This window comes from Zingiber officinale, chromosome 4A, assembly GCF_018446385.1.
Source record: "Zingiber officinale cultivar Zhangliang chromosome 4A, Zo_v1.1, whole genome shotgun sequence".
Classification (NCBI taxonomy): Eukaryota; Viridiplantae; Streptophyta; class Magnoliopsida; order Zingiberales; family Zingiberaceae; genus Zingiber; species Zingiber officinale.
The window spans coordinates 44,149,380-44,176,158 of record NC_055992.1 but is presented as its reverse complement, the minus strand read 5'-3'; the positions used below and the strand labels follow the sequence as shown (position 1 = coordinate 44,176,158).

The 26,779-nt window shown below is 35.5% G+C and overlaps 1 protein-coding gene across 3 annotated transcripts; it reads right to left on the bottom strand.

The window, feature by feature from the left end:
- Window positions 1-7,280: 7,280 nt before the first annotated feature.
- On the bottom strand, window positions 7,281-26,357 carry LOC121969875. 3 transcript variants are annotated; one of them, XR_006108686.1, is made up of 14 exons: window positions 26,048-26,357; window positions 25,922-25,960; window positions 25,739-25,843; window positions 24,876-24,971; window positions 24,644-24,762; window positions 23,399-23,500; window positions 22,578-22,697; window positions 22,425-22,490; window positions 19,664-19,730; window positions 18,771-18,824; window positions 18,454-18,537; window positions 8,326-8,460; window positions 8,099-8,134; window positions 7,821-7,916 (listed from the first exon to the last, which is right to left on the bottom strand). XR_006108686.1 is itself a non-coding variant. In XM_042520168.1 (13 exons), exons 1-13 carry the CDS (start codon window positions 26,135-26,137, stop codon window positions 7,800-7,802), a joined length of 1,095 nt encoding a protein of 364 aa, XP_042376102.1. In that variant the 5' UTR covers window positions 26,138-26,355; the 3' UTR covers window positions 7,281-7,799. The 3 variants fall into 3 exon arrangements, 2 of the variants coding, with proteins under 2 accessions (XP_042376102.1, XP_042376103.1); XM_042520168.1 differs by lacking the exon at window positions 8,326-8,460 and having other exon boundaries at window positions 7,281-7,916; window positions 26,048-26,355; XM_042520169.1 differs by lacking the exons at window positions 7,821-7,916; window positions 8,099-8,134 and having other exon boundaries at window positions 8,324-8,460.
- Between the last annotated feature and the right edge of the window lie 422 nt (window positions 26,358-26,779).

Sequence of the window (26,779 nt, the reverse complement as noted above, 5' to 3'; positions counted from 1 at the left end):
TAGGAATCGATTAGGCAATCAATTAGGTTGTTCTCTCTCACGAACAAAAAACTTCTGAATCGATTGAGAAAATTGATTAGAAGTTGCTAAATCGATTAGTATGACTCATCATTCAGTTCAAGTTAAAAAAAAAGGAGCCATTTTGTAGGTTGTTGAAAGGTCGAATGACGTGATAATCGATTAGGGAAAAACCTAATCGATTAGAGTCGTCATGTGAACCCTAGAAAAGGGTTTTCATGATGGTTTGAAGGCAAATCTCTCACAATGCTCACACATTTCTTTGTCGATGGTTCTTGGAGGATTCAAAGTGAAGTGCTATTACATTTTCGAGTCAATAAGTGGCCAACCAAAGTTATAAGAGAGCAAGCAAATCAAGGTTGATAATTGTAATCATTTTCGATTTCTTGTATAACCTAGTTTATAGTTCTTGTATTTTTTTTTTATTGTGAGTTTGTACGAAACTTCTTCACCTCCAGAAAGGAGGTTTCATAGTGCATCTATGAATGGGGAGGGTGGACCCTTAGATTAATTACCTCAAGGAGGTGAATACTAAGTAAAATCCAATGAGTTAACGATTGCTTGAAGTTTCTAATGCAACAAATTTTCAAGAAGAGGTCGAAGCTAATCCCCCCCCCCTCCCCCTATTTTGTTCCCAAAGTGTCCTAACAAGTGGTATCAGAGCGAGACCACACTTCATTAGACTAATCTCTGGAAGAAGCAAGAGCTAGATGAAGAAGAATAAGTTGAAGATTTAAGCCCTACGTTTAACAAGTCAAAAGACTAATCATCAAGGGAGCTCAAGTTCAAAATGGAGTTTAGAGATAGATTTGGATATGATATCAGAGCACCTCCACCATTTGGATTGGGAAGCTTTGATCTTTGAAAATCAAGGATTGAAAATTTCTTCATAATAAAGATAGAACAATAGTTTACTCTAATGGAGGGTTTTGAAGTTCCAAGAAATTCAAAGAGCAAATGGAGTGAGGAGAAAATCAAGAGATATGAGGCTAATGAAAAAGTAACTAAATTGTTAGTTAATTTATTGCCAAGCACCATCTTGAGCAAAATTGGAAAATATCAAGATGTCAAAGAGTTATGGAGCAAGTTAGCAAAACTTCATAAAGATTCATCCTCAACGGAATGCAATGACAAATTCAAAGAGGGAAACTCTTTGTTTCATATGCATGAGGATCCGAAGGTTGAGAGGTACTCAACATCCAAGAATGAAATTGTAGAGGCGCCCACTTTAAAGATTGAGGGGGGAGCGTAGTTCATCAACACTGAAACAGAAAGAAGCCTTTACATCCGGATCTAATGGAGAGTCATGTGCCACCCTTACGAGTAAAGAAGGTAAAATCATTTCAATTTGTAAAAATAAAAATCATATTATATGCTTTGAGTGTAGAGAGAATGGACACTACAAGAGCAAGTGTCTAAAATTGATCAAGAAGAAGACTCAAATGACTCTCAAGATAAAGGAGAAGCCAAAAGAAATCGACTCCATGATATAAAAGGGTAAGGAGCAAATTGTGTGCTTCTCTTGCAATCAAAAGGGGCATTATCGAAATTAATGTCCAAAGGAAAAGAATCCAACCAAGAGCAAAGGAGTGAACTCAAATCAATAGGAAGCTTCCAAGAACAAAACTAAGGTACAATTAATTAATGATACTTATTTAAATCATGATAAAAAGCATGCTAAAAATGATTTTTATCATCTTAATGCTATCTATCATGAAAATAGAAAGCATAAAAATCCTAAGGAAAATTATAAATTATTTCTTACTAGAATGACCTGACCCAAGTATAGTAAGGTAAAGAACCATTTAGGCAAAAACCCTAAGGAAATTAGAAATATGCCTAAAAAGAAAAGTGTCCAAGAAAATAATAAAACATCAAACTTTGAGGAGTTTAGGAAAGAAAATCAAGTCTTGAAGTCAAAACTTGAAAAATTAGAAAAGACCCGTAGGAAAATGATGAATAATGTCAAAGGGTTAAAAAAGCAAAACCTAAGTCAAAATAGGTAAGAGTCATTCAATTGCAAAAAGGGTTTGAGATACAAACATAAGTCCAAGGAAAAGATGGTCGCATACCATAAAGTTTCATATAATTATGAAACTAATCCTAGGTATAAGAATTAAACCAAGGTTACAAGGGAAGTTATCTCTAGAGTTGACCTTGAGTAGACTAGCGTGACTGAGGCTTCTAAGAAGCTTAGGAAAGTCATTAGGAAGGTCCCTAAGGAAGTTATCCCTAATGAGTACCTAGAACACTCAAGAAGCACTAATAGATTTTGAATTCCTAATAGTGTGCTCTCTACACCCTAGATGAGTTTAGAAAGTATCAAATCTAATTGAAAAGGTGGTTAACTCAACTGTGATGAAGTTGACACTTTGGAACATTTTTAAGGTAGTGTGGCACCTTGAAAATGAAGAGTTAACTTTTACTCTTAAAGTGTAAAAGTGTGTAAATAAATTTGAGGAATTGATGATTAAATTTGCACAAATAGGTTAGAATTCAAAGAAATACCAAATTGAGATTTTGATAATTTCTTAGGTAGAAAAGGGCAACTTAAGTTTATTTTTAGACTTAGTGATAAGTTAATGATACCTAAATAGAAAATCTAGGATATTCTCTTTGTGCCACCTCTACAAGTAAAGAAGGTAAAATAATTTCAATTTGTAAAAATAAAAATCATATTATATGCTTTGAGTATAGGGAGAATGGACACTACAAGAGCAAGTATCCAAAATTGATCAAGAAGAAGACTCAAATGACTCTCAAGTTAAAGGAGAAGCCAAAAAAGGTCGACTCCATAATATGAAAGGGCAAGGAGCACATTGTGTGCTTCTCTTGTAATCAAAAGGAGCATTATTCAGTTAGTTGGATGCTTAGCTAATGGTTAATTAGTAGATTTATATGGGTGGATTGTTGAAACTGATTTGATATCAAATTGGGTTGATTAGAAATTGATCATGATGAATTTGATTGAATCATTAGATGAATTAACAAGAGATTAATTTGATTATTTTGTTATCCATGTTCATGGTTGATAGTAGCATTCGTGTGATCATTGATTGGATTGTTGGATCAGTTCGTATTAGGATATTTTAAGCATGTTAACAAGGATGGTTATCATATTAGGTTGGATTAGTTTATAAGGAGATTAGCTTGAAGGATTAAACATAATCTACTGAAGATGATGAATTAGTTAGGGTTAAACTAACTTAACTCTAGTGTCAATTGTGAATTGTATTAGTAAGACCTAAGCATTAATTGATGGTTAATCAAAGATCATGTTCGATTAGGGTTACCCTAATTAGTTTGTGAATTTTATTTAGCTATTTAATTCAAATGAAATTATCTAAATAAAATATATTGATGTAGGACTTTGTTTCGAGATGAGCGTCTCTACATGAGATTGGTTCGCACAATCGACAGATAAAGGCGGTATTTCTTCCTTGGCCTCTTTAGTTCATTGAACTTAGTGCATAGTTATTTTTAATTAATTGATTAGGCTACTTTATCTTAAAGCTGTTTATTTTTATCCTGCTTGATATTTATCTACTTGACCTTAGAAATGATCTAGTTATTTCATATACAGTCTTAGTTTTGAATATTTATACTTTGTTATGTATACACATATAGAGTGTACTATAGGGAATATTTTGTTGACTGAAATAACATGTTGACTATGCATATGATGTTGAGTGTACCCATGTTTGGTATGTGCTATAAGAGTTACCATGTTAACTGTCCATTTGTATGTTCGGTGAGCACACGTGTCTAGTGTGATTATTGGAGGTTTTATGTGGATTATACCTATGTTATGGTGTGCATACGTGTCTGGTATGACTATTCATGTTGATTATACTTATGTGGTAGGATGCATACGTGTCTGGTGTATAATATATGTGTTGTTATTTATTGATTAGTAGACCCCTATTGGATCTACCCATACTTATAGATTTAGGTGTGTAATGGATCATGTACTGGAGGTACTTATGTTTGTGGTGTTGTTGCATTGATAATGACTGTGTCAATATTATGATTATTTACATTGTTCATCATTGCACTACATGCTGACAACTATTACTCCCTTGTGGTATGAGCATGCTGATGACCATTGCTGTCTTGTTGTATGAGCTAATCATCAATCATGTATGCTGCCCGCTCAGCCACTCAAGGATAGTGGTAGTTGGAGTTGAGTCTAGCTTGTCCTGTCGTGCCACCCAGCCACTCAGGGGTAGTGATATCGGGTATCGGGTATTGTGAGCAGTCATGGACCCCGTTGCTATGTAGGAAGACAACTACTTAGCGAATTGTTTGCTCCAGTCACTCTAGAGTAGTGGTATCTGAAGGGTAATACAGTTGCCATTGTCCCGACCTCTCGGCCACACAGGGGTCATGATGTCTTGAGGGATGGGTGGAAGTGACCATATTGCATGCATGTGATATGTATATAATGTGCGGTGCATCTCTTGGAGATATATTTACATACATATCTAGTAGCTACATGTGATTGTGATATGTTGCATTTGCTTGAGATATAATTATTGCATATGATTGTCATGATTCATACATGTGCATTTATTATATATGTATATGTTGTCATTTATAGTATGTGTATTTATTATGTCAGTTATGATTATATACATTTATTATGTCAATTGTGATTATGTGCATTTATTATGGCAGTTATGGTTATGTGCATTAATTACGTCATATATGATCATGTTCTTATTTCCTTACAAAGACAGTATACGTTGATCTTCATATTTTATATTGACCATGCACTGTCTATGTCTATTACCCCGCTGAGTTACCCAGACTTACTACCCTTTGTATTGGTTTCCTTTCGTCAAGGAGCAAGTAAAGGATTTATGGAGTCACCTGGAGATCATGTCTGTCTGTCCCATGTTACATTGAGTGTCTTCTTCCATTATTTCTTTCACTCGCTTTATTGGTTTTGGACTTGTACATGTAATATACATCTTTTGTGTGAATTTCTGGACATGTGGCATCTTTTTATTTTGATTATGTACTTGTTGTGTTTAAGTCATGTCGACACGTAATTTATCATTTTGGATATATTGTGTGGCTTTCCTATGTCTTCCGTTGTATTCTTGTTATAGCCGTGTAGGTTGTTTATTATTTTGTTTTATATTCCAGCTATGTGGGCTATGTATACAACTACGTGGTTGTTGATTCAACCTTATGGGCTGCATATTAAACTGTGTAGTTGTGTTTTATTTCCAATCGTGTGGGTTGTAAGTTATTATACTTGTACAACTAGGTGACTATATATCCAGGTTTAATTTGTCACTGTTACCGGAGGTACTATTCGTTTGTCGGGCAGGGACTCCTCTGGGGCATGGCATACCTTGTATGCATCATTCAATTCAAAGTATATGGAATCTAAAACATGGAGAGTTAAAGCTATTATAATTCATCCAAACATGAACTCAACACACAATCAAATGATTAAACCAACAAATCAAGACATCAAAGAGAGAAAACCAATCCGGGTATGCAAGTGATGGAAAAGGGGCTTTGGTTGAGACTTCATATATGATGTGCTGTGGAAGAAGGATCGCCACTGGTAGGAGAAGGAGATAGCTAGATTGAATTGTTGATTAGTGGTAGAGCCTCGGATCCAAGAGCTCCCAAGGTGGTGCTCCCTCTCCCAATCGGAATAAGATGAAGAAGGTGGTGGCCAAAAGATGTTGACGATGAAGCTCCTAGCGTCGAGTGTGAAGGGATGAAGGGAATGTGGCAGAACCTCTCCCAATTGGGAGAAGGTGAGGATAGTGGGGGAAGAAAGAAGAGGATGGTCGATGGCGATAGCGATGAAAGAGGAAGTCACCGGCCTTGGTGAATTACCAATGGAGAAGGGTGGCGTCGAGAGGTGGAGTAGCAATCACAAGAGAAAGCTCTGTTTTTGACGAAGGCTCCCTTTTATAATGTAGCTTCTCTTTTGAAGTTGATCTTAGATCTGAACGGATGGTCAGAAACTCTCAAGATTTTGATCAATGACTGGATCAGATCTAGATCAAAAGCTCTAGATCTTGATCAATGGTGATGATCTATTTTCCCTTGAGCTTGGATGGATCAGATCATGATGGATGGCTCAAATCTCCTTAGATCTTGGATGGACGATCTAAATTGCTCCAGAGCTTGATGAGAACTCATTTAAACATAAAATTAAACTCAATTTGGATCGATCCGGCTTGAATCTATAGCCCTTTTAATCACCTACAAAGAATATATCCAAATATACAAATACCGTAAATATGATATAATTTACAATTAAGCCCAAAAATACATACAACTCGTGAAATATGATATAATCGTAAATTTATCACACGAAAAGGTCAAAAGGTATGGATATAGGAGTCAAAATATTATGATGAAATGACAGTTATCATAGTTCGATCAGAGTCGAACTCTCCTACTCTAATACCAATTGTAGGATCGATGTGCATCGATAGAGGGAGTGAATATCGACTTATCGCTTTCTTAATTTCGTTGTTTGTTCTTTCGTTCATTCTATCAAAATTGTTAGTATGCAGCGAAATAACAATAAATAAATACAGAAAGACGCAAATGATTTTTATTTGGTTCCTTATCCCCCAGAATCAATATGTCCAAGGCCTATCCACTCAAGCACAAATCCGATCTCCTTTTCATAAGTTATTTACTTATTTATTACCTTCGATTTTGTTGATGTTATTTTTTTTTTACTTTAATTTGAAACTACGTGAACGCATTTTAAGAAAGAAGTATACCTTTTAGTAAAATATAAAGTATGAGTAATACCCTTTAATAAAATAACAAAGTATGATGCATAATTTTTTTATAAAAAATTAAACATGCTTTTTTTGATAAATTACCATTTTAAAATTCTAGATGGTAATATATAATTTATTAAACTATAAGTAAAATGAAAAACTTTTCTCAACTTTCAGAGGTAAAATTTAATTTTTCACAAAATTATAATATCTAAAAATACTTAAATGTAAAAATATTATATCTAAGGAACCTTCAACGCCTATTCGGATGTTAATGCATGATAAATAGCATAAATTTTACAGATGAATGTCCAGTAAACGGATCAAGATGAAGGAATGAAATTTTAAAAAATATATATACTATTTTTTTAAGTTGATGCTAAGTATCCAAAGTTTCGAACCAATTAATACTAGAAGTGACCAATCCGATCTTAAAAAATTTCTCACAAATCATCATAATAAATCAAAAAAACACTCGTAGAAACTCATCCAAACTGTCAACCTTCCAAGCCCATTTCTCAGGGAAAGAAATATACTGTTTGAATTATACGACTGTCTACAGCAGCTCAAAATCAGATAGAATTCTACACGGTTATGTAAAAGGTAAAAGGTACATGGTATAATGAAGGTAAATACAATGGAAGTCGATTAATGGGACAACAACAGCAGCATCTCATATTTCCTTTCACTTCTTAACTATGTTATATAGCATTAGAAGAAACTAAAACTATCAATAAAGAATTAGTGTGAATTTCTTGCTTTGCTAGACATCTGTGCCTCCACTCAGTCAATGTTACGCAACCTCTTCTATATGTTCTTCTATGTAATCAACTCTGGAAAAAACAAAATCTGCATCGTTGTGTAACAGAAGAACTGGCTGATAACTGACTAGGGGCGGAGCTATTGTAACTGTTTGTATACTCGCCTAATGAAATTACCCTCGCGCATTATAGAGAAATAATGGCGACTCTTTAAACTTGAGGCCTTGAATGGAGGTGAGAAATCCACTTATCATTTTTTCCTTTTTGTTAAATTTCGTACGCGATGTTCCCATTCTCGATCTTCCTTGACAGCTTTATTCCAGCGTGCCTTGAAGGTTTCAAGCTCAGATGTTGACTGCCTTCTGATCTGCAATTTTCGCAACAATAGCAAGAAAATGTCAGGCAAGATTATTTAGTCTGATTATGTGGAGTTGGTTCCATTATAGAACTTTTCTAAGCAAGGCTACATCACTAGTAATTTCCACAATTCACTTGGAGAAGAAATTAACATCCAGTATTCTAGCTCATGACAACCAGAAGAATTCTTACATGGGTTCGTAAGTCCAAGGATCTTGGGTTTTTCACCTGGAAAGAAGGGAGGATCAGTGACTTCCATAAATTGACATATTGCATGAAAATAAAATATCTAGGTTTCAATTTTCAAAATTGAACTTTAGCAAAACATTCTAGATGGTATGGAAAGATAAGATTTTCTATAGTTTCTTTATTCAATTTACGTAAAAAAAAAACTATTACTTTGACAAGCAATGTCTTACTCGATCTTTCAGCAGGTAAGCATGACCAGAATAGCTTGGCGCATTCTCCTTTTTAAACTAGTAAGCTCACCGAATTATCAGCAATCATTCAGAATGTTCATATTTAACTATTTTCCATCTTGAGTGACCAAGCTTCTGTATGGTTGCAAGAAATTATGAGAAATATTCTAGCTCTAGGGACCTTTACAGTAAAAAAAGGTAATTACTTTTGCACTTGTTTGATCTCTCATATTTCTTCATTCTCTAGATGCGTCCTTATATGTACAATGTATCTTCGAATTAGAGATGAAGAAAATTTTGTTGGTTTCTGGATTATGTAGCATCACATCACAGTAGGCCAATCTGTGGGTTGTGGGCCCAATTAGAATAGCTATGAACCAATTGCAGAAAAATCCTATTCTAAGTTTTTCCCAACATGATTTCGGGTGGTGACGGCTAGAAAAGGAATCGGTGTAATTTTTCTTCAGTAGCAATGTTCTAGATGAGGTTGTGATAAACCATATTTCATGTGGAAAGAAGGTTTTCTGCTTAAGAAGATCTTTCGATATCTCAGAAGTGCTAAATGTGAGGCTTGCATTATTTTATACATCAATATTGACAGAGAAGTCTAAGGTTATGATATCCTGGGCAATAATTCCGCTAAGGTTGTTTGGCATCTATTTTAGACATTTCACGAGCATATTTGCATATAGTTCTAGCGTATTCATCCATTTTTATCACTTTAGTTCGAGAGATTGCTCTTTTGTGTTTATTGTTGACAGGGCACAAAGATCTTGGTTGTTGGACGCATTCGAAGACGAAAAGTCTCGGTCCAACATCTAGCACAGGTTACCCATGGTCCATACCACGGCCGAGCACCATACATAGAGGCAAGGCACGAAAACGAAACGAAAGTGGAGTGTCCAGGGGCTGACACGGGCAAGTCGTGCCACCCAACACGAGCATACCATGCCACCAAGCACGACCGTGCTAACCGCTGCTTTCTTGGAGTTAGGTTTAGGAGCCAACACGACCACTCTAACACAGTCATGGCCCACCGACTCGAATTTGCCCTAAATGTTTGGACTTCGTTAAAGACTGAATCACCTTCAAAATCTATAAAAGGAACCCAAGGCCTCCAGCCAAAGGATTATCGAAGACACGACGGTTTGTGACAGAAACCCAAGTTGGGAGAGTTGTCGTACAAGGAGTGGAGACTTCGTCACCACCCAGAGTAATTGGAGTTTAACCGAAGATGACTTTTTGCTCTTTTCTAAACTCGACTCTTATGTCTTCATTTTGTAACTCCATCATGGAGTAGTCTCCCTAATTTTAGGATTAGAGAGTCACTTGATGATTTGTTGGATGAGTTTAATGCATTGATCCTCATTTTGTCTATGACGTGTTTATCGATTGGTTTTCGGTCGTTTCACTCCATCCATCGTTTGTTGATGGATTCAACTGGATAGTAACCTCGCCAGAATAGGCCTAGAGGTGAACCCAAGCTGTTATCATTGCATACAAACATACGATCGGATCAATAGAAAGAGGGGGTCATACTTATTAGTGAACCCTAATTTCCACCTCTAAAACCAACTTGAGAGCTCGTTTACGAGTAGTAGGTACGAGATCAAGTCTGGATCTCCGGAGTGATAGAAGAAGGTCGGTAAGGGTTGCCTACGAAAGTAGATTGAGTATCACAAAGTAGGGTAGCATCTAGAAGTTTGTGTAGCTCTAATGATTCAAGTATTCCCTAAAAGTTATCTCTAGCAAGACTATCTCGAAAGTGATTCTCTCTTGAGACTTTCACGATTTGTCAGAGCTTAAAGGGTCTACCATAATCCATTTTCTGAGTTGCGCTTAGGAAGGACACATCGATGTCTTCGTTCTTTTCTTTACCTAATAGGCACATCAATTATCCTAGGATGAATCCCTTCATAATCATACGTTGAGATAAGAGGACTTATATTCACCGACATTCATCATAGTGAAACCAAAAACCTAGAATTGCCTTCCTAAACAGTTTTCTCAACCGTTTCTCTCAATCACTTTTGGTTTTTTGCCACAACGCATTCAATTTTTGATTCTCTAGATAATATGTTTCACGAGCATTGTGTTACTCAACACCCAGTCCCAGTGGACGATAATTTTTATTACTTGACGACACCGTGCACCTGTGGTATAACACGCATCAAGTTTTTGGCATCATTACCGAGATTGAGCCTTTGTTGATATCGAATCTTATTCGCAACTTCATTAATCTCGATCTTTTCTTCTCTTCTTTTACTATGTTTACTGTGATTTTCTGTTTCTTCCTTTTACATGTGGGCGATCTCTTTTATGTGAAAATCTGCTAGATCAAATGTCGTTCTTGATCTAGACCCTGAGATAGAGAGGATTTACCGCACTAGAAGGAACCTGCAGAAACAGTTGGAGGCACAACCGACACCGATCATGATCACCAACAACAACCTACCTCTAAAGGACTATGTTGCACCTAATGGGAGAGGATTGAGGTCCAACATCAAGTAGCCACCAATAGAAGCAAATAACTTCGAACTAAAGCCTTCACTGATAAACATGGTCCAACAACATCAATTTGGAGGCTTGCCCACTAATAATCGGAATCTGCATCTTCAGGTATTTCTAGAATTTTATGACTTTTAAATCTAATGGAGCTTCTGCAGACAGCACCGAATTGCAATTGTTCCCATTCACACTGAAAGACAAGACGAGGGCATGGCTACATTTCATGCCCACAGGGAGCATTACAACATGAGAGCAGATGGAGCAGCGTTTTCTCGACAAGTTCTTCCCTCCCAGCAAGATCGCACACCTTAGGAACCTGATCACAAGTTTTGCACAGGACAGATAGTTTTTGTTCGAGACATGGGACAGATTCAAGGGACTCCTACAACACAACGGTACCCTCACCACGGACTAGAGAAATGGTTAATGATACACACGTTTTATAATAGAATAACCTATTCTGTCAGGGTTTCATTAGACTCAGCTACTGGGGCAACAAGACACTTGACGAGGCCTACGACATCATCGAGAATGTAACAATGAATCGTCATCAATGGATCATCGAAAGAGGTAATCCAATAGAGTACAAGTACGGGGTTAGTGCTCTTGACCTAATTTCTACAAAGATGGATACTCTCTTGAAAATGTTAGATTTTCTTACTGTTAATGACGTAAACATTGCTGAGATTTGTGGCACAGCAGGGCACATGGCCGTGAACTGTCAAGTGGGGATCGCACCTTCATGGAGAATTTAGATGGAGCATGTGGACGCAATCAATAGCTATATAACCAAAGGATGAACAATCCATACTCCAACACCTACCACCCTGGTTGGAGAAATCATACTAACTTCTCCTATAGAAACAATCAAGAGAACAATGAACAAGGAAATTACTGATCCCCGCCTGGATTCCAGCAACCACAGAAGTCCGACTCGAAGATATTAGTGGAGAACTTCGTCACAACTCAAATTAAGTAAAACGAGAAATTCAAGCAAATGCACCTAGACACATGGAGAGTCCTCAAACACATGAATAGTAAGATAAACGATTTGTGGATTCATACTAAATTTTTGGAAACTTAATTTGCGCAAATCACAAGCACCTCTTCAAAAGCCCCAAAGATAATATCAAAACAAGCATAGATGAACCCAGTAGAACATTGCAACACCCTTACCTTAAGGAGCAGTAAAACATTGGACGGCCAAAAGGAAAACAATAAGGGAGATACTGTGAATAAGGGAACCCGCACTTCGTCCATCATTGAGGAACACGAAGATTACCGTGGTTCCTCCTTTCTTAGAAACAACATGAGGGTTTGTGACACAAACCCAAGCTGGGAGAGCCGTCGTATAAGGAGTGGAGATTTTGCTGCCGCCCAGAGCGATTGGAGTTCAACTGAAGACGACTTTCTGTTCTTTTGTAAACTAACTCTTATGTCTTCGTTTGGTAACTCCATCACGGAGTAGTCTCTCTCTTTTAGGATTAGGGAGTAACTTGAGAGTAACTTGATGATTTGATGGATGAGTTTAATGTATTGATCCTCATTTTGTCGATGACCCATGTGTTTATTGATTGGTTTTAGTTCGTTTCACTCTATCCATCATTTGTTGTTGGATTCGACTAGATAGTAACTTAGACCAAGAGGTGAACCAAGTTGTTGGCATTGCATATAAATATACGATAGAATCAATAGAGAGGGGGGCGTACTTATCAACGAATCCTAATCTCCGACCTCTAAAACCAACTTGAGAGCTCATCTACGAGTATTAGGTAGGCATCCCGTGTAACGGACAGTATCAAGCCCAGATCACCGTAGTGACGGAAGAAGGTTGATAAGGGTCTCACGAAATAAGGTAGCGTCTAGAAGTTCGTGGGGCTCTAGTGATAGGAATATTCCCTAAAAGCGATCTCTAGCACGACTACCTCGAAAGTAATTTTCTCTCACGATTTGTCACATTGCTTAAAGGGTCTACCTAATCCACTTTATGAGTTGCGATTAGGGAGGACACATTGGTGTCTTCGTTCTTTTCTTTACCTCATAGACACATCAATTACCCTAGGACAAATCCCTTCATAATCATACGTTGAGATAAGAGGACTTACATTCGTCGACATTCATCATAGTGAAACTAAAGCTCTAGAATTGTCTTCCTAAATATTTTTTCTCAACCGTTTTCGATCACTTTCGGTTCTTCGCTACAACGCATTCAATTTCTGATTATCTAGATAATTTGTTTCACATGCATTTTGGTACTCAACACGTAGTCCCGAACAATAATTTGTATTACTTGACGACACCATGAACTTGCAGTATGACACACATCAACAGAATAGCTAAAAAAGAGGAAAATAAGAGATCTTATCCAAATAAGATGTATTAAAGATAAATATAATAGAATATTATTAACTAATGAGGGGATACAAGAACAATAAAGATATATTTTCATCAACTTTTTAATGAAGGTTTAAGTAATCAACTTAATTTAGGTAATTCAAGTAGGTCAAATGAGTATAAAAATTTATATTTTTATTATAAAATTATAACTTTAGAAATAGAACAAGTTTTAAATCAATAGAGGTATGAAAGTGTCTAGAGAAATAAGGTATTAAATGACTTATAAAATTATTCAACCTAATATTGAAAATGAAAAAAATGTTTGATGAATGGGAAGTAAGTACTGTAGTTCTCTTATATAAAAAGAAAGGAGATGTACAAAATTGTACAAACTATAAGGTTATTAAACTAATAAGTCATATTATGAAACTTTTGAAAAGAGTAATAGAAAAAAGATTAAGATAGAAGATCACGGTGACCTAAAATTAATTTAAATTCCTATTTGGAAGGTCGACAATAGAAGTTATACATCTTCTTAGGCAATTAATTGAAAACTATCGGGAATAAAAGCAAGACTTAGTATTCGTCAACTTAGAAAAAGTTTATAATAAAATTATATAAAGTATTCTAGAAAAGAAAGTGTTAGCATAACGTATATTGAACTAATTAAGAATATATATAAGGATATAATGAAAAGAACGAAGACTTAAAGTGTATTAACTGAAATATTTCCCTATAAAGATATGATTACATTAAGGATCAACTCTAAATCCTTACCTTTTTAAACTGATCATGGACAAACTCCCTATACACATCTAAGACACGGTACCATGGTGCATGTTATTTGCAGATGATATTATTTTACCAGATACACGAAGGAGTAAATGTTAAACTTGAACCTTAATGAAAAAACTAGAAGTAAAAAGTTTTAGACTTAGCAGAATAAAAACAGAATATATAGAAATTAAGTTTAACAATATTAGATATAATGAGATAATTGTTAAGATAGAAAATGATGAATTGTCTGTAAATGAGAGTTTTAAGTATTTATGATTAATTTTGCGAAAGGATAAAGGGATTGAGAAACATGTATTATATAGAATACAAGCAGATGATTAAAATATAGGACAGCGTTAAGTTTTTTTTTTTAATCATAAAGTACTTGAAGGAAAGTTTTACAAAACGACGATTAGACATGCTATGTTTTATGGAGTTGAATATTGAATTATGACTAAAGTACAAGTAGAAGATGAGAGTTGAAAAGATAATGATGTTAAACTATATGTGCGTACATACGAGGATAGACAGGATAAAAAATAAGAATATTAGAGAGAAAGTTGGTGTTACACCTTGAGGAAAATTTCCAAAGACAAGTTTAAGATAATACGCGCATGTACTTAGACGATAAATAAATGCTCTATTTAGATAATGAGAAACTATGATAAATATGCATATCAAACAGGGAAGAGAAACACCAAAAAAAAATTAGTTAGCAACAATTAAACAAGATAAAATTTATTTAAATATAAATGATAGGGGTGTAAATGAACCAAGCCGCTCGCGAGCTATTCGAAGCTCGATTCGATAAAATCTTGTTTGAACTCATTTAATGAGGCTCGTTAAGATAAACAAACCAAGCTCAAGCTTCGCAATATTCGGCTCGTTAGCTCGTGAACACGTTCGTTAAACTCATTAAGCAACTTTTAAATAAAAAAAATAATAGTTTTGATATTGAATTTATAGGTTTTACACTCTACTTATGAAAAATATAGACAAATATATTAAATTTATTTATTAAAATAAAATTATAAATTTTAATAATAATATTATAATTTTCTCTAAATATATAATTTAGTTTTTAATGAATATTTAAATTTATGATTTATATTTATTAAGCTCGTTTAGACTCGATAAAAGCTCAAATAAGCTCATGAGCCATGAATATATTCGTTAAATAAAGCTCGAGCTCAGCTCGATTACAAACGAGCCAAACTCAAACATTCAAGAGTTCAACTCGGCTCGGCTCGATTACACCCCTAATAAATGATGATATAATATGAGATAAAATTCAATGGTGTAAAAGAATCCATATAGTCAACCCCACCTAGTGGGATCAGGTTTAGTTGTTGTTGGTATTAGTAGTATATTTTATAAAATTAAGAAGTATATTATATTAAATTTTTTATCTTTCTTAATAATCTATGAAGGGGAGCCTTGGTATAATAGTAAAGTTGTTGTCGTGTGATATAGAAGTCACGGATTCAAATCTCGAAAAATAGTCTTTTGTAAAGCAAGGTTGCGTACAATAAATCCTTCCCCGAACCCCGCATTGACGGAAGCTTCGTGCACCCAGCTACCCTTTTATCTTTCTTAATAATGTGTCTCCTACATCTTTAAAAAAAAAAATTCTCCATTTTTACCTCGTGGATAAATAAAGAGGGGAAAAAGATAGTCATTCTTAAAGAAGTTAAAGTGATTTTTTCCCTCTATTTACCTTAGAAAAGATAAAGGAGAGAAAATTAACAAGGATCAACGAGGTATTTTTGTCCCTATTCATCTTTGTGGATGGATGGATGGAGGGAAAAAAAATTAATAGAGGTAAAACATTAACAAGGAAAAAAATTAATGAATGAAAGTAGAGAAAAGTAAGAAGGGAAAAAATTAACAGGAGAAAGGAATTATCTTTTAAAGAATAAATTGGTCTAAAATCAAAGAAAAAAGGAAATAGTAAAAAAAAACATTAAAAAAAAATAAAAACTGCAAGGTCGCGACTGCCTCTATGACCTCGCGGAGGCGGCCTGACGATGCCAGATGGAATGGAAAAATCCACTCATGCTAGCCAGCATAGCTCGGTATTTAAATCCTTAGGTGGGGCAGTGTTTGGCTAGTTTCCATTGTAATTTTATCACATTTATAAAGACATGGATCTTTTCCCGAGTAGAGTAGGCTTGCATTAGATCATGATAAATTGCATTTGTCTTTTTCATGTGATTGTGTTATTCTACCATATAAGCATTCTACCATAAAAGGTAATCCGGTGCACGAAGCTCTTAGCCAATGCGGAGTCTGGTGAAAGGTACCCAAACTTACTTGCATTGCAAAAGGTTATTCCACGACTCAAACTCGTGACCACTAGGTGACAAAGTAATAACTTTACTGTTACGCCAAATTTTCCCTTCAAAATAAGCATTATACCATATAGCATTATAATAGAGGTGATTCCGCATTTTAAAACATACATGATTTGAGTTTGTGTATCGTCTAAGACAACAACTTCTAATCTCAAAGGCCATGCTAGAATGGTCTCCAATGCCGATAAGTGAGAACCTCAATAAGTAATATTAAAGTCGAGGCTGACAGATTGGAGTAATGCATCTAGGACTTCAGAATGGAAGGAGTGGTCAACACATAAAATAAACAGATAATCAAAAATGGAAGTGACTTCAATAAACACTAATGGTTGTCTATCCAGAAGTTTGATGGGAGGACCAGTTTATCTTTGTAGTGATTGAGGATATCAAATATGCTAATGCAACAAAGCTTATGGGACACTTGACAAAGAGAAGGCCAACACCAGAGAGTGATTAATAGACAATGAAGGCAAAAAAAAATTAGTGTCAGATTATGTCTTTCCAATAACTTTGTTCAATAGTAACCAGTGGGACTATATGACTATAGGACAGGGTGTCATACAGAGATTGAAGGACCATTACATGCCTAACAATGTTATTATCTGAATCCATCTTAAGACTACATATACATATGATAGAAATTTGATGGAGCATTTGAATATATTCCAATGCCTGAATGAAGGAGCTGACAAAGATTAGGGAGAAGATCTAAGATGATGACTTGGTGCAGACATTCATAGTTGTGCAGCTCATTCAATCCCTTTGTAGGCAAGAGAGGCTGCATGAGGTGATGAACAAAGATAATGTTGGTCGAAGGAAATAAAAATTATAGTGTCAAATTTGAATGAAAGTGCACTAGTCACTTGTGCACATCATATCACAATAGCCCAGTTTGTGAGTCAATGAGGCCTAATTACCCAGCTATCTCCAAGCAAAAAATTTTATATTAGGGGTTTTTCAAACATGGTTTTCTGTCATGACAGCAAGAGAAGGGCTTCTACACAACGTTTTGAAGCCTAAGAGATGTCTTGGGATGTTTAGAGGTTGTGAGAGGCCATATTTCTAGTATAAACTAGGGTTTTCTTCACAGACAGCTTTTGATTTCTCCTTAGTGTTAAAGGTAAGGTTTTCATTGGTTTTTTTTCTATTAAGAGAAGGATCTGGTGAAGCTTGAGAAGGCTTTTGTAGAAGGTGACAAAGTGTATTTCATGTACTCATCTCTTATGCCTAACCACATTGATGTGTTCTTGTTCTTTTTGTGTTTTTATGCTACTCTACTGTGGAGATGATTCGACATTTTAGGACTAGATTAGGATCTATAAGTTTTGATTTGAGGTTGTGAACTCTAGCAAGTAGTGCTTTCCAAACCCAACAAGTGGTATCTAGGAACTTATGATCCAACATATTCCATAGCACCAAATATTCTTTTAAAAAATAATACAGTAAAACTTTGTCTAAATCTAGAGTACATCTATCTGAAGAACAGGCGTGTTTTGTACACATTTCTCAAAATCACATCTTGCAACTCTAAAGAAATATTTTATTCCTAATCTACTTCAGTTATCACTCATCATGGAATAGATTGATTTGTCAAAGAGACTTCTTTTCCGATTCCTCTTTCAATAACTTCCACTTTGTGTGTGTTTTTATTTTCAGCATTTCTATCTGTTGTTGGGTATTTATTTATTTTATTATTAAATTTGTTTTGAAGAGGGTATGGTGATGTTTAGTTTCTTTGATTGTCACTGGCATAGGGCAATTCTCCTATCTCAGCTAGTTAATCTAACACTTATTTGCAGGTTTGAATACAGTCAATGCTTCTCTAACCAAGTTGCAAAGAAATGAATCTACATGGTGGTAAATTTCTTTGTTTTTGAATAAATGTTCCTCACATGAAGGATCCATATGCCTGAGCAAACTGGTGGTGAAATAAGAATGCGAGCTCAGCTGATTAATAATAAAAGTGGGAGTTCAACCTTTAGCTATATGCAGCAACTTAACATAAATTTGAGGATCCATAAGTAGATAATATAAATATTTCAAGCACAATGATTAAAAAGAGTGGCACATAACTTTTGCACAAATCAATTGTTAGTATGTTGACCAATATGTTTTAAATAAAACTGAAAGTATGTCGTGCAAGGCTTAGCACCTTTGAAGATCCTCCCAAAGTGGGAATTCCCTTGTGAACAATGAACTCGGTGTCAATTACCCCAACTTTCTTGGTTCGGTCACCCTGAAATTCATAAATCAAATCAACTAAGATCATTTTAGAGTCAGAACCTCAGTAAACTCCATCTCATAGTTCTGCATCAAAATGAAAGAATACAGGTTGAGTAGTTAATTTATTCAAACAAACAGATCCGTAAATAATTAAGGAACTAACTTGTTCATACATTAAAGAAAATGAAGTATGAAATGATTAGTCAACTAGTGAAGTAAAGAAGAAACCACTCTCTGTTCATTTACCTGAGCACAATAACCCAGCTTCATGTCCAAACCCCACCCATGTACCAAATCATTCTGTCAGAACAAATAATACTTCAATACATGCTACAGATCTTAGAAGTGACTTGTCTTCAAGTATCAACCATGATGCCAAATAATTGGGAAAAAAAGTATAAAAATAGCACAGAGGTAGGACCACATCTAATAAGACAATTAACAACTCAATTAACCTTTCTACTAATCTTTTTTCCATTACATTATTTTCAACACAGCAAAAAATCAACAATAGATTCAAGAGGAAAATCAACCTTTCAATTAGTATTTTGTTTTAAAAAAGATATTTTTCTTGATAATATTGATTACGGAAGTATTCAAAAATCTCCTGGCGTGGATGACCATAAAGAAGACAATATAGGTCAATAAGGCAAATTTTATGTGAAAGGTCCATATTACAAAGACAAGGGATGCTGAAAAATTAGGCAGGCCACATAACACTCAAATGAAAATTTTAGATAATTTTGTGATTTCTTTAAAGGTATTGAAAAACATGATAGACCATCTTTAAATGTAATCAAATTAAGGGAATTTGAATCACCAAGACTACATGGAATTCCCAGCTATGTTTGGTGGAGAGGTATTCTTATAAATGCCTAGGATCCATTGAAATTTCAATAAAGAACAGTCGAAACAGACTTATATTGAACAACTTTCTATGTCTGACATCTCAAAAGTTTTGTTAGTATATAGTTAAAAATATATTTTAAAAAAAAAAGCCGGGGATTGTCTTTTAGACATACAATAACAACAACAATCAAGCCTTATCCCACTAAGTGGGGCCGGCAGTTGTCTTATAGACATAATGCAAACAAAATGACCATAGTATCTAAGTCCAAATCAAAATGTGAATGTATTACCTGAATGAGATGCCACACACATTTCCATGCAGCTCGAGAAAAGACAGGAGCCATCCCTTCTATCCATCTGACATGCATAGGATAACCAAATAAGTATAGTACAAACTCAACTTGAGAACAACCCAAGATTCTCTACGCCTGGGCAAGTTACCAATCTTCCTAAAAGAGCAATTCGCAATCATGGTGCTTATTTCCAAGAATAAATATGAGAGGGAGTAATTATTACAAAAGAAGAGGAGCATGGAATAGGTTAGTAATCCAAAAGTATTTTACTTGACTTTTACAGGCAAGAACATTCACATGTAAAGAGTGTTCTAAAAGAAAAGTTTTCCTATTTCTAATTAAAGATAATTTAACAAGGGAAGTGGTTATGAATGGAAAAACAGTTTTAACTTGCAAATTAAATGGTTTATTGATATTGGATATGGATCTTGCTCCAGCTCAGCCATGCCTACGTGGCTTTATTCTAGGTCAACTGTTTATGTATCTGAAGATCTCTAGTTCAAGGACCAACCATACAGACCAGGTCAGCAAGTCGGAATGTTTGAGAATCGAGTGGATGGCATCTGTCAAGCTACCTGAGCTCTCCTTTGACTACTTAGAACTCCCCGAGTCTCCCCTCCAAATGCATGAGACTCCCCAAGATCTCAAAACTCTCCAACTTCTCCTCTGTCGAGCTCCTCTCCGATTTCCCCAAACTCTGCTCTGAGTTCTTGAGGGTGCTTTGGTCATGATTAGTATGACCTTCCATTTTGTCTAGACAATGGCCCCTATTCCAATCATTGTAGGCCAAGACTATACAGCAACATGATCCCTAGCAGATATGGCTCATCCCTAGCTATGGTCTCTCATCTACCTCCGCCTATAAAAACCCATGTATATTTACAGGAAAACATGATCGCAATTCACACACTAGTATTTTTTCTCTTCTCCCTCCGCCTCTTAAGCATCGGAGGGGTTTTGTCGGACAACTTTGGAGCCCTCTAACGCTTTTTCTAATGTGCACAGGTAGGGCATCTTCGACTTTTGTGGGACACCCTCCGCCTTAATAGCATCTACATCACCCAGCCTCTGTGTCATTATCTGCCAGTTCTACATCCAACCTTAGCAGTGGATTTCTACCGCATCACTTATGATTCATATACTAAGATTCAGTTAACATGGTGATGGTACTCCCTGAAATTCCTTACAATCCTTAGGATATTATATTCTTTCATGCACAATACATTGTTGGACAATGCAGAAGTATAGGTATAGGTTTACATAGAGCCAAGGTCAAAAAAGTTGAGTCGTGCTGAATTTTCAATTTATGACTAGAAGATATTGTTTTGATACCATATCACGTCATGCCAATACAATATCAATACTTTTTTAAATATAAAATATATTAATTAAAACATATTTTTATTAGTATTTGATTGTTATAGATGTTTTTTCTAATAATTTGTCTCCACTTTCATCCATACAGAGATTTTGATCAATGTAACAACCCTTAGTCCTTGTTTTTTATTTTGTGAATAGATGGAGCAAAAGAAAACCACGAAAGAGATAGAAATTATCGGAGGAAAAAGCATTAATTCTCAAAAAATTAAAATAATGAAAAAGGGAAAAATTAACACTCTAAACCCTATAAATATCCTAAATGATAAAATAAAAGAAAAGAACCTAACCTCAAAAAGTAAATTTAAAAGAAAAAGAAAAAAAAAAATCAGGCCATGGCTAAGCGAGGTTGTGGCAACCTCACGAATGTCTTCGCGAGGCCACTTCCCCTCATGGCTTTGCTAGTGCCAAAAAGGTATTGGTGTCGGTCCCGTGCCTAAACAGTTAAAATCATTCATTTCGGATGGCACAGGTAGGTGCCTAAATTGTTGCATAGAACATTTGATCATTCGATTAACAATAATGCAAGTTAGTTTCTTGATTCATATAATTTCAATATTTTTCAAGAAGCATCACATATAATATGATACAATTAAATGCATAAACTAATCACCTTAATTGGAAATCTCCATCAAAGACAACCACTCAAGTTCACATTTGTGCAGGATTCCTCATTGCAAAATGGCTATATCTTTATAACCAAGGGAATCACGGATAACAAAGTTTGTAACACACAGCAATATCAATGTTACCATGTCAGTGCATATAGAATCCTAAATACAAATGCACACAAATGATACCAAGCCTTCTTGAAACAAAGTTAATATATCTTTTAGATAGCTGAAATTATCCTTTAGTCAAGTTGCTCGACATTAAAATTCTATTATTCTAAGTTGAGTTTAATTTAAACTTTATCTTATTGCAAAGAAAGTTGACAACACATATATCTTTCTCACTATGAAAAAATCAACCTTAACTTTAAAAAACACAAGGTACCAACCACTTTATTCTAATTCTAACCAAAGCACTATCTTTCTTATTGTTACTTGTTAGCATAACATGTAACAAGTATTCATTTTGGGAGATTGAAATGATATATGAGGAGATTATGTTCATTACTTATTGCAGCAACTTCATCTCCCTAGAATCAAAGGCATGAGGAAAATAAGAACCACACCACAATTTCAGTAAGAGAAAATGCTTGTATGTTAAATATGAGAACCTCTTTGAGTTTTTGAAAAAGAAATATGGAATGCAGCAAACTTCATCACCAGAATGGAATCTAAAGGAACTAGGAAAAGGTACAACACAAAGCTGCAGTTGATGAGTTCAGATTTTGAGTATGTAACAAACATTATGATGCCCATGACACATAGATTACCCGGTGCATGGAGGTCCCTGGCTTTCATCAGAGCACTTTAGACTTCCACGATGGTCGTAAACCCGTCTATGCAAAAAGGGAAAAAAAAAATGATACTGCAACCACAACAATGAAGTCTCTTAAAAAAATAAGGTAGATCACTGTATAAATAACCTGTGAACCTTTGTCATTCTATTTCGGACTGTAATCCGGTGGTGTATATCAACCGAGCGACGAGGATCCAAAGCTGGTTGAGATATTTCCAGACCTTCAGAAGACATTAAATGCAAGTACCTGCATAAGCAATGAAGAGGATAAGTAAATGCATTGTCTTCTGCAAGGAAAAAACATGTAGAAGAAAATTTGAATAGGAGTAGCAATCAGCGTTTCTTAGGTTTCAAAATACACCAGAAACAGAAGAATCTAAAAGCTGACAACAAATAGTAGATATACATTAAAAAGCCAACAAACGATCAATAGTCAGTCTACTGTATTCTTCTACGAATTGTCAAATTCTACTTGAACTATAATCTTAGATTATATGCATGCAACTTCATTTTCAAGTAGTTATCTGCAATGCGAGATCAAGAACCACCATAAAGAAAAGTCAGCTAGAGAGAATTCTCTAGCATCTCGAATAACCTAATCCACTTTTCCACCTATTGCATATCCTATTAGCTACTGTTTGATTGAATTTTTTTTTCCTTTTAGAAAATTTAACTTTGCGGTGAGATCGCTTGGCATCAGTGGGAGTATGCCTTAGTTTGCCTTTGACAACTTGGTTGCCAGTGGTATTAATATACAACCCTATTCAAGTGTAGTTCATTCATTTTTCTGAGGTTCAAGCTATCAGAATGGTAATACAAGGTTGGACCGATGGCTAGAACAAAAAATCATCTCGTGAATACCAAAACTTTAATGTTTAGAATAATCTAACAAACTGAAAAACTTAAATCCTGCTTTAATTCCATCAAGAAATATGGAGCTTAATTTACCTATCAAGGTGGAAATTATCCACTCCTAGGTCTTCATCCCATAAAAAGATGTAGTCATAGACAGATACAACATCTGGATGAAGAAACCTCTTGGCAAACCACCTGCATATACAAAGGGAAATAATATAAATGTTCTTAGGACCTGTTGTTCAGTGAGTCTCACAGGAAATCATCATTTACGAACAAAAACTGAGAAGAAGTCTGTATATTAAGTTGATGTGCAGGTTGAGCACCAAAGATAAATTAAATTATATTGCATAGGAGGAAACAGACATCCTCTTTCTTCAGTGTAACAATAACAATGAGGGCATTACAATATAAAACTAGGAAAAAAAAATAGCAAATTAATTAGCTGTGGTAACAATTTTATCATCAACTTTAAGTTGCAATAATTTCATACAATTGTAACAATTTTATCCTACTGTCAAATTTTTCTCTAATTAATCCAGTGGGATTCCAAAACGTTGCAAAAATTAAAATTGTAACAAATGTATAAGTGATATTATTTGAAATCTTGTGACAAAGAGAACAACACTCATACTCTACAAATTATCACACCTTGATACTAGTCAGATCAGGAAATCTCTCATGTCATTGGTGTCATTCATGCCAATGAGTATCCTGCTTTAACAGACATCAAGATAAATTCAAGTAACATTTCTTATTGTTGATAGCTTATTTCCCTAAAATTTTAATTCAATTAACTAATTTATATAGTGTTATTCTTAATAATAAATAAGATATGTAGAAGAAGATCATAAGATTATATCCATTTTGATATGCATTGAAGTAAAAATAAAAAATAAACATAAATCATTATTAATTCAACTAGCTAATTGATATAAATTTATAAGAAGTAGAAAATATATGTGAAAAATGATCAAGTGAGTATACCAACTTAAATTCACCTCGGCACTCTTTTGTACACTTCAATGTGTACCAAAGTATACCTAGCATCTACACAACATAGTGTTGAAACCGTATTACTTCAATAAAGGGCAAATACCCCAGCATGGAATGATACTTTTAAACTTTGGTATTAATACAACTCAAAGTTGCTAACAAAATTGGTACGAATCCCATCATTTAGGGGAAAAAAGTAATTTTTCCTAAAATAAACATGGCAAAGAAAAGAAACTACAAATTAGAGAGGAACTATGTTTCGGAGAAACTACACAACACACAAAAGCCATTGTTTCTTAGTTGCATTTTTCATAAAAAGGAAAAAAAAAGAACAATTCATACCATTTTGTCTGGTTACGAGCAACTATGTGTAATGCTTTGTCATTCCACTCAAGATCACACCAACCATCCGTATTTCCATCATAGTGGAAGAGTATTATGGAGCAATTTCCTAGTAAAAACTGAGAAATAAAACATTCAAAAATAATACTAGAGTTGTATCAATCAAGAAACAAAGCATTCTATTACATCCCTCTTTTAGATTAAGCAAAAATGTTCTGCATTGGATGCTTACTCTACGAACAGTGGCATCCACATTTTTTTTCTGTGAAATCCCAACAGCCATTGCCAAGAGTGTTGAATAGCTGTGATTAGTGTTCTCCACTGCTATCTAATGCAATCCACTTGGTTAAAATAGTAAGTATAAGAAAATGAAAGTATTTGAAAGAAAAATAACATCACTGAAATGAGTAACATGAAGAACAATAATCTTCATTTAAATAATAACATATTCATGATTAAAATATAAAGTATAGTTGCTTCTAGTTATCATATAAGCTAGGCATATCTAGAAGCCAACAGGGATGTCAGCGTAAAAGAGACTAAATCACAGTAATCTGCTGATAAAATTGGCTTAGAAACAGTATTCCCATGCACAAATATCAAAATATCTTTAATAGGAAAGTCAATGTGTCAATTAACATATTTGCAAGAGCCAACTAAACAGAAGATGGATTATGAACAGTTTACATGGTAGAAACAGAGGTAGTGGTTAGTAATTTTTACAGATCCATAACTCATGGACGGTACTAGAGGCAAATATGGACCAAAATTACAAAGTCACGTGTCGCAACCAAACAGGGAAGCGCATGTCCCGATTGTTTCACTATAAATTGTTCATATGCTCATGCTGGCAGTCCTGCTTAGTATGAGGCACAGCAACTCTTACAAATATAGATCATTCATTGTGTGTCCCCATCAATACAAGACAAACTCAACTGAGTGCAACCAAAATCTCATAACCGCCTACTGGCCATAGAACTGTTCGTAGAATTAATGGAAGGTTCTTTAATATGAAAAATAAAGAAAAGAGGTAAAGAATCAGATCTAAAAAAAAAAAAAACTCTAACAGCCATAAAAGAGATACAGTGAAATTACTCTAGAACCAGAAGAGGAACTCTGCCACAGAGATTTGAACTCCAAATCAGAGGAGGATTCGACGATGCCGTGGGGCAAGCCCTGGAGCACGCTCCTCCACGAACCCTGCCACCCATACCAACACCATCAAGATGCTGAAACGCCAAAACACACGAAACAAAAGAAAGCGCATGACGTTCATACCTTGGAGGCCACGACAGGCTGGGCACGCTGCGCATCCACCTGAGAAGTGAAGAGAAGAGAAAGAAACGGCGCCACCGACATGAGCAAGGGAGGAAGGAGCAAAGCAATGGGGAGTGCAAGTCATACCTTGATGCGCTCGAATTCGAGATTGATGGTGACGACGAGGGCGAGGGCGGTGAACAGGGCGACGAGGCCGAGGGAGGTCCTCCTCTTCATGATCAACGTCAGCGGTGGTCGACGGAGATCAAGCTCTTCTCTTCTGACTTCTGTTTAGGGTTCGTCCCTTCACCGCCATCATCGTCATGCTCCTTTGCCGAGTTTTTTTATTATTTATTAATTTTTCTGTTTTATTTTGATTTTTGGGAGGCGGAGGAGGAGGAGGCGACGATCGGTTCTCGTGTAGCGGGGGGAGGCGCATTGGCTTCGGAATAAGAGAGAGAAGAGAAAAAAGAATGAAAAAACAAAGCGCAATACCAGAAACGACGTCCGTCGCGATTTGGCTTACGAACGGTCGCTGAACCTTGGTCGTGTGTTAGGTCGTGTGCTCAATCGTGAAAGACACTAGTGGGAAGTGCGTACGTCATGAATGAAATAGAATGGAAATACAGGGTTGCTGTACCCGAGTAGGTTACTGGGATTTGAAAGGGGCCCACGGGATAACAGTAGTGCTGATTTCAAATGATGCGGTGGGTGGGTGGAGGGGTGGGTAAATGTTCGGTTCGATTTGCGGGTTATTACCAAAATAAAGCGGGAGGTTGGCGTGCGTTACGCAGCTAAATAGGCCACGTATTATTCCGTGGATTGAGTGCGTTTCTGGCGGAAATAACGAGGGATTGAGATCTTGCAGCGTCAAAGTGG